The 8768-nt window shown below is 37.9% G+C and overlaps 1 protein-coding gene across 1 annotated transcript; it reads right to left on the bottom strand.

The window, feature by feature from the left end:
* Positions 1 to 549: 549 nt before the first annotated feature.
* LOC306917262 (uncharacterized protein) lies at positions 550 to 1738 on the bottom strand. The gene is made up of 2 exons (XM_079495403.1): positions 1304 to 1738; positions 550 to 1098 (listed from the first exon to the last, which is right to left on the bottom strand). The coding sequence occupies exons 1-2, from the start codon at positions 1573 to 1575 to the stop codon at positions 1029 to 1031; spliced, it is 342 nt and encodes a 113-aa protein (XP_079351529.1). The 5' UTR covers positions 1576 to 1738; the 3' UTR covers positions 550 to 1028.
* Positions 1739 to 8768: the final 7030 nt, after the last annotated feature.

Raw genomic sequence — 8768 nt, 5'->3', positions numbered from 1 at the left:
AATATAATATTCAAAGCTAGCTGATCGGCAAGCTCATCTACGGAGGGCACCAATTCGAAACTGGACCCCGAAAATTCGAAAATCTGAATCCCCCACCCACCGCTTTTTCCCCTCACATGTTTTCTTTTCCCTTTTTACCTCCCATGATGATTTCCTGTTCTTTGGCTATATAGAAGTGTATATTTGTACGTCTCTAATGTTATGAATTGAACAAGGTGGACCCTCTTGTAAACAAGTGTAGTACTATATTGGGTCTGATGAATTGAACAAGGTGGACCCTCTTGTAAACAAGTGTAGTGCTTTATTGGGTCGTCCACTCACTGTTAACAGTTTTTGTATTGAGTTGTGCTTGAAATGTACTGTAATTCTGCAAACTGTTAATAAATACTTCAATGGTTCACAAGCCATTGTTTTACAACCAAAAGTACACAAAAGTCTACCACCTGTATAATGGAGGAGGGTTCGAAAGAAGTCTTACTATAGTAAACAAAACAATACATGTATGATAGTCACATTAATGGCCTAGCTGTGGGAAATAAAAGGCAAAAGTGATCCTAAAAGTAAATTTTAATGCACTGCATAAAGAATGGTGGAGGAGGGCAAAAATATGGGTGACAGAAACATTCTGAGAATGTGCTGAACATTTGCATGCATTGGTTTACAATCTACAATGAATGTAGCCTACTTAAATCAAAGTAAAATTTCACAAAAATATGCACGAACATTGCATATTACAGATCGCTGTCTGCCATTACACTAAACAAATATCAATTTTCTTAACAAAAATATATGCACAAACTTCCAAAAATCACTGTCGCACTCAATTTTCACAAAAAATATGCACAACGAACTTTGCATATTACAGATCGCTGTCATTACAATAAAACAAATGTAAAATGTCTAAAGTATATGCACAAACTTATTCCAAAAATCACACGTCACATGCAGCAGTCCCTTATTGCATCAACTTGTGGGTTTTGAACATTTCCATCCATCACCACATGCCAGATGATGCCATTGCCATAGGATCAGGGAGAGATGGGAACAAATCTTGCCTTGAACTTCTTGACGATGTCAGTCAGGGTCTTGTGGTCCACGCTATATGAAATAACACATTCATTTGTCTTGTCAGACATAGGACCGCAATGGAAACAATGGTAACATGGTTGAGAATCACTGCTAGCCGTAAAAATCGTATGATTTATGAGGGTCCCTGGCATTACATGGGCTAATTATTCCTTACAAGTGTCAATTTGGGGGTCGTTGACATGAAAAGGTTTTGAGACCCACTGCTTTAGCTTACCAGTGAACGAATTCAAACATCTTTTGGCAGACTTGGATCCCCTCCACCCAGTAAGGCATGGACCTCTTGCCTCGGCCCCACTGCGTGTACAGCAGGCCGCAGATGAAGAACTCCTTCTCGGCGGCCGTCATGGCGGCGCAGTAGTGCCGGGTGTCCACGATGTAGTCCGGGTGTTGTGTTACGATACAATTGCCTCGTCTGCAGCCGCAGACGAAGTTATTAACCACTTTGCTTTCTGTATCGTAGACTTGGTAGTCTTTGGTGGTTGCCATGGCGTCAAGAGAGCGGAGTCAAAGTATTCTTTCTTTACTCAGTTTACTGATATGATGATGGAATGAAAGAAAGTACTGAAGTGGGCAATAGGCTTCCTGAGATTACGATGAGAAACACCTGCTGCATCCACTGCCGCTCATCGTCAGTGTTGCCAGATTTCGCGACAGACACAAGCAGGCATGCAGGTCTATGAAAACAAGCCTATATAAAGGCTATTTTCAAACCCGAGTCGCTTTCATCTGACAGACATGGCAGGACAGGTGGGCACTCAATTGGCTCCAAAATGTTAATAATAATAATAATAATAATTATTATTATAATGGGGAAAATGTTAATGTAAGGTAGCCTATACAAATGATTAGAATTAACATGCTTAAAAGATTTGACAATATGGTCTAATATTTCTGCAATTGCTTCAAAACCTGTAGGCTATATCCAGTCATTTGATAGTCTAATAAGCCTAATGATAGACATGATGATAGACAGCATGTTCACATCATGTATGTAGCTATAGTAGGCCTATACTTTACATTTTTACATTACTTTTCAAATATTACATTTATTTTTTTCCATTTTGAACAAAATAGACAATTTTACATCTGTGCCCAGATGTCCTGCCCAGTACAGTACTGCCAGTGCCCACCTTAGGCCTATATAACTCTATGGTGCCCACGAGGGGTGCCCACCTTAGAGGGTAACAAGACAACTCACCCTTTTTGCACCTCCAAGTGAGTTGTCCGGACATTTCACCCTGAAAGTCTGGACAACTCACTTCACTTTCGGGGGTGAGCTGCCTTCACTTTCGGGCACTTTCGGGGTGAGTTGTCTTCACTTTCGGGCTGAGTTGTCTGACTGAATATGTATAGCCTACCCTTTAAGCTCTTTTATATACTTTACTGAATATTTCCCATTTATCCTTAATATAATCTAGATTCATTCAACCTTATCTTCCTCAACAAGTAAGAATTGCAATAACAATTAGAACAAATTACGTACGTAATTAAGTTAAGTTAAGTTAAGTTTTTTTTAGTGTGTATGTGTGCGTGCGTGTGTGTTTTTTGTAAGTTTTTTTTGTGTACGTTTTCTTTTGTAAGGTTTTTTTTGTAATTTTTTTCTTTTTACGTTTTTATTTTTAAGTTGTGTTTTTTTTTTAAGTTAAGTTTTGTGTGTGTGTGTGTGTGTGTGTGTGTGTGTGTGTGTGTTAAACTTCTGAAGAAATGTGTAAAACTGTGTTGGCAACTTGGCCATAGATATGTTAATATTACCTGGACGGACCCCTCCTAATTTGTGCCCACCTATCCTGTATCGGTGTATCCTGGTTAGACCCAACTGAGTCAACTGACTGCCTTTTATGAGTACCTATTACCTGGTTAGCCCATACTGTTCCCCAGTTCTCTAAAATATACACACACCATGATTAAATTCATTATAGTCCACTCCAACCGGAACTAATAAAAGGGGTGCGTATACCCGAAGGGAACTCTTTTGCCCGAACACTAGTACTACACACCCACTGTGGAACAGAAGGAGGATGGATGAGAACCTTTTATTGATGATAACAGACAGAGGTACGCTTAGACATCAGAGATTTACATTCCTTCTTCACAAGTCTTACCATTACTGGTCAATTAAAAAGTATGCTGTACTGTTTAATCCTAAACTAATGTGCCTTATCTGTTCATTTAGGTGTATGATGAGATCGGCACGTCCGCACCTTCCAAGAAATACAGACAACTCGGCGTCCCCCCTGCATAACTCTGAGCTGCCTGCACCCCCTATAGTTTCAATAAATGCATTTGTTACATTCTGTCTTTGTTTACTCTATACCGGTCCATACCTATGCTATGCAGAGCTGTGCTAGGTAGCCGCCGTTACAGTCATGCACACAAGGCCCATATGAAAATGAGATGTGATCCAAAGTCCAGAGAATAATGTCCTTATTTCACTGTTTATAATTTCACTGAAATTGCTTTAATTGTAGAGTTGTAGTAGCAGACTCTAAAATTGATGCCCTTGTCCTTGTGGCAAGTTTGAATTGCTAAATGTAATACATGGTTTCAAGCGCCAGAGGGTAGCATTGGCTACCTATAGCCTACCATACGTCATGTGTGGCATTTGTTTAGGTGCTATATTACATTATATCGGCAATTCGGCATTATACTGGTAGCCGTGGTAGGCTATTATAATATTGGTACTTGGTCCCTTCCATATATTCGCTGAAAATGGCAGATCAGGTGTAGGCTCAAATGTTTGTTTCTCCTGTTTAGACATGTAAGTAGGCTAAGGCAAGCACATATTTTGTTAAACACTAATGATTCAGTGATTATATTTGGGTTATTTATGCTGCGAATTGTATTTCTGTGGTTTAGGTTCAAATAAAGTCCAAAACACCAACCCTGTTGCTGTGGGCTAGTCACATGACAACTCCAGAAAGCAGGATGTAATTAGTTTGATTGAGAACATGCAGGCTCAGAAATGTTTGTTTCAGGATCAGAAATGTCTGTTTGTTTAAATTGTTTCTCCTGTTAGACATTATCAGTAAGTACATATGTTGTTAAACACCTTAGTAATGATTCAATGATTATATTTGGGTTATTTATGCTGTAAATGTAATTGTATTTATGCTGTAAATGGGTAAACTGGCCTTAGTTGGGCTCCTTAGGCTACACTTAATCCTATAGGTATCCTAGGTAACCTGCTGGAAGGGAAACAACTTAAAAAGTATGTTGTAAATACATAAATGTTGCCTTCTACCCATGTAAAAGAAAACAGTCATCATAATTATCATTAGCCTACTAATAATGTCATGATGTAGCCTACAGTATGCTTATTTTTAATTCAATTGAACCTTTTCAATGAAATCCTGCCAACATCACAAGCAGAAAGGTGTCACTTTTTAAAATTCCTACATTGACATCGGAATAGTATATGAAGTTATGATATACTATGTCATTAAGTTGTAAAAAACTGTAGTTAGTATTTAGTACAGTGCTCTATAGTTAAAAAAAGAAAGGCATACAATGTCACAATGTGTTATTCTTGTTAGTCTAAATTGTTCACAGCACAGATGTTTTGATTGGTGTTTGTTGAAATAAATACATGAAATGTATAAGTGGTTGGATTAAATTTTCATCCCGGGTCACTCAGACAGAATGCAGTTCACAAGTATGGGTCTCAGCCTATAATTGATTATTAATTTGATATTTGTCATACTATGACAAATGTAAATCCGCCTTCTTTAAATGTAAAGTCTGAAATGAGTATACAGCAAAAGTAATGTATCAAACAAGTACATTTATATTTCTGGTTGATTAAAAATGCTATAGTTTTTATTAAACAAGAACATTTATATTTCTGGTTGATTAAAAGTGCTATAGTTATCTAAAACTAAGAAAAGAGAGATGCCAATAACTGGTATGCAAACTAAACATCTTGTTTGCTCAATGAAAGAGTAAATGTGGGTAACAGAATGAAATATTTTCCCACAGATGGTTTTAAACAATAGTCTAAATCTCAGTTTAGTCATGAACCCTGATCATCAGGGGGTATATCTGTAGATTCCGTCATTCTGGCAGGGGTAGAGGTGTCTGATGTGGATTTTCATCCCTTGACCTGTCACCTCTCCCTTCAACCTTAAATACAACCTCCAAATTCAGTCATTCTGTCAGGGGTAGAGGTGTCTGATGTGGATTTTCATCCCTTGACCCGTCACCTCTCCCTTCAACCTTAAATACAACCTCCAAATCTTTATAAGTGTGAAAAGCCGAGTGGCGCAAGAGAAAAGCAGAGGTTTCACAAGCTGAAGGTGGTGGGTTTGAATCTTGCTCAGGGTAAACCTTCAATTTCTGGCTTTTTAAGGCGAAGAGTGCCGAGGAAGCCCGCCTCCCTCCTCACGCTCTCTTTTGGCTCCGGTAGAAGAGGGAGGAGCATTGGGGGAACACCTCCAGGGGGAGGATCTTTTTAGGAGCCCGCCTCTAGAGGGATGATCTTTTTTTGGGAGCCTGCCTCCTTGGGGAGGAGCTTAATTAATTTACATATTATGCAAAGCAGCAATTTTTATTTAATGATTTCACATTAGCTTGAGTTGTTGTTTTTTTTTCCTTTTTTCAGGTTTGAGTGTTCTTGTTTTTAGTTGGCTTTTTTTCTTTTTTAGGTTTTTGGTTGGCATTTTTGTTTTGTTTGAGGTTTGAACCTATGACGTTAGGTTTATGAAGCCTAGTTTTTATCTATTGAGCCACTCTGGCATGTAAACTATAATCGGGAATGTAATACTTAACCCACATTCGAGAATTTAGATGGACAGTGAAAATGTGAGGTTTGAACCCTGCACCTCTGGTTTCAAAGTTTCAGGTTTATCTCCTGACATGCCACACTGGCATGTTGGAATTATCGGCGAACGTCTTACTTAACCCACCTTTCAGAAATTAGATGGACAGTGAAAATGTGAGGTTTGAACACTGCACCTCTGGCTTCTAAGTTCCAGATTTATCCCTTGAGCCATACTGGGATGTTGGATATATCGGCAAACGTCTTACTTGACCCACCTTTCAGAAATTAGATGAACAGTGAAAATGTGAGGTTTGAACACTGCACCTCCGGTTTCTAAGTTCCAGATTTATCTCTTGAGCCATACTGGGATGTTAGATATATATCGGTAAACGTCTTACTTAACCCACCTTTCAGAAATTAGATGGACAGTGAAAATGTGAGGTTTGAACACTGCACCTCTGGCTTCTAAGTTCCAGATTTATCCCTTGAGCCATACTGGGATGTTGGATATATTGGCAAACGTCTTACTTGACCCACCTTTCAGAAATTAGATGAACAGTGTAAATGTGAGGTTTGAACACTGCACCTCCGGTTTCTAAGTTCCAGATTTATCTCTTGAGCCATACTGGGATGTTAGTTATATCGGTAAACGTCTTACTTAACCCACCTTTCAGAAATTAGATGGACAGTGAAAATGTGAGGTTTGAACACTGCACATCCGGTTTCTAAGTTCCAGATTTATCTCTTGAGCCATACTGGGATGTTGGATATATCGGCATACGTCTTACTTAACCCACCTTTCAGAAATTAGATGGACAGTGAAAATGTGAGGTTTAAACACTGCACCTCCGGTTTCTAAGTTCCAGATTTATCTCTTGAGCCATACTGGGATGTTGGATATATCGGCAAACGTCTTACTTGACCCACCTTTCAGAAATTAGATGAACAGTGAAAATGTGAGGTTTGAACACTGCACCTCCGGTTTCTAAGTTCCAGATTTATCTCTTGTGCCATACTGGGATTTTAGATATATCGGCAAACGTCTTACTTGACCCACCTTTCAGAAATTAGATGAACAGTGAAAATGTGAGGTTTGAACACTATTATTATTTTTGTTGATTTTGAACCTTAGTAGAACCTTCAGTTTATAAACCTTTTTTTATTGAGTTGCTTTTGAGTTTTGAACCTTAGTAGAACCTTCAGTTTATAAACCTTTTTTTATTGAGTTGCTTTTGAGTTTTGAACCTTAGTAGAACCTTCAGTTTACAAACCTTTTTTTATTGAGTTGCTTTTGAGTTTTGAACCTTAGTAGAACCTTCAGTTTATAAACCTTTTTTTATTGAGTTGCTTTTGAGTTTTGAACTTAGAACCTTCAGTTTATAAACCCCGGACATTATTGCTTGTGCCACGCTGGCACAGAAAATTCAAGTGAGAACGTCTTACTTGACCCACCTTTCAGAAATGAGATGAACAGTTAAAATGTGAGGTTTGAACCGTGCATCTCCAGTTTCTAAGTTCCAGATTTATCTCTTGAGCCATACTGGGATGATGGATATATCGGCAAACGTCTTACTTGACCCACCTTTCAGAAATTAGATGAACAGTGAAAATGTGAGGTTTGAACAATGTACCTCCGGTTTCTAAGTTCTAGATTTATCTCTTGAGCCATACTGGGATGTTGGATATATCGGCAAACGTCTTACTTGACCCACCTTTCAGAAATTAGATGAATAAACTGTGAAAATTTGAGGTTTGAACACTGCACCTCCGGTTTCTAAGTTCCAGATTTATCTCTTGAGCCATACTGGGATGTTAGATATATCGGCAAACGTCTTACTTAACCCATCTTTCAGAAATTAGATGGACTGAAAACGTGAGGTTTGAACACTATTATTATTTTTGTTGATTTTGAACCTTAGTAGAACCTTCAATTTATAAACCTTTTTTTATTGAGTTGCTTTTGAGTTTTGAACCTTAGTAGAACCTTCAGTTTATAAACCTTTTTTTATTGAGTTGCTTTTGAGTTTTGAACCTTAGTAGAACCTTCAGTTTACAAACCTTTTTTTATTGAGTTGCTTTTGAGTTTTGAACCTTAGTAGAACCTTCAGTTTATAAACCTTTTTTTATTGAGTTGCTTTTGAGTTTTGAACTTAGAACCTTCAGTTTATAAACCCCGGACATTATTGCTTGTGCCATGCTGGCACAGAAAATTCAAGTGAGAACGTCTTACTTGACCCACCTTTCAGAAATGAGATGAACAGTTAAAATGTGAGGTTTGAACCCTGCATCTCCGGTTTCTAAGTTCCAGATTTATCTCTTGAGCCATACTGGGATGATGGATATATCGGCAAACGTCTTACTTGACCCACCTTTCAGAAATTAGATGAACAGTGAAAATGTGAGGTTTGAACAATGTACCTACGGTTTCTAAGTTCCAGATTTATCTCTTGAGCCATACTGGGATGTTGGATATATCGGCAAACGTCTTACTTGACCCACCTTTCAGAAATTAGATGAATAAACAGTGAAAATTTGAGGTTTGAACAATGCACCTCCGGTTTCTAAATTCCAGATTTATCTCTTGAGCCATACTGGGATGTTAGATATATCGGCAAACGTCTTACTTAACCCATCTTTCAGAAATTAGATGGACAGTGAAAATGTGAGGTTTGAACACTATTATTATTTTTGTTGATTTTGAACCTTAGTAGAACCTTAAATTTATAAACCTTTTTTTATTGAGTTGCTTTTGAGTTTTGAACCTTAGTAGAACCTTCAGTTTATAAACCTTTTTTTTTTGAGTTGCTTTACATTTTTGAACCTTAGTAGAACCTATAGTTTATAAACCTTTTTTTATTGAGATGCTTTTGAGTTTTGAACCTTAGTAGAACCTTCAGTTTATAAACCTTTTTTTATTGAGTTG

Source organism: Electrona antarctica (assembly GCF_951216825.1).
Source record: "Electrona antarctica genome assembly, chromosome: 24".
Lineage (NCBI taxonomy): Eukaryota > Metazoa > Chordata > Actinopteri > Myctophiformes > Myctophidae > Electrona > Electrona antarctica.
The sequence above is the reverse complement of the archived record's forward strand: the minus strand, read 5'-3'. Positions and strand labels throughout refer to the sequence as shown.

What these genes read in the sequence shown, in the direction of transcription:
- LOC306917262 (XM_079495403.1), bottom strand. Translation starts at nt 1,575, where the DNA reads ATGGCAACCACCAAAGACTACCAAGTCTACGATACAGAAAGCAAAGTG. An exon ending in ATGTTTGAATTCGTTCACTG is followed by an intron (nt 1,099 to 1,303) that starts GTAAGCTAAAGC and finishes TATTTCATATAG; the next exon opens with CGTGGACCACAAGACCCTGA.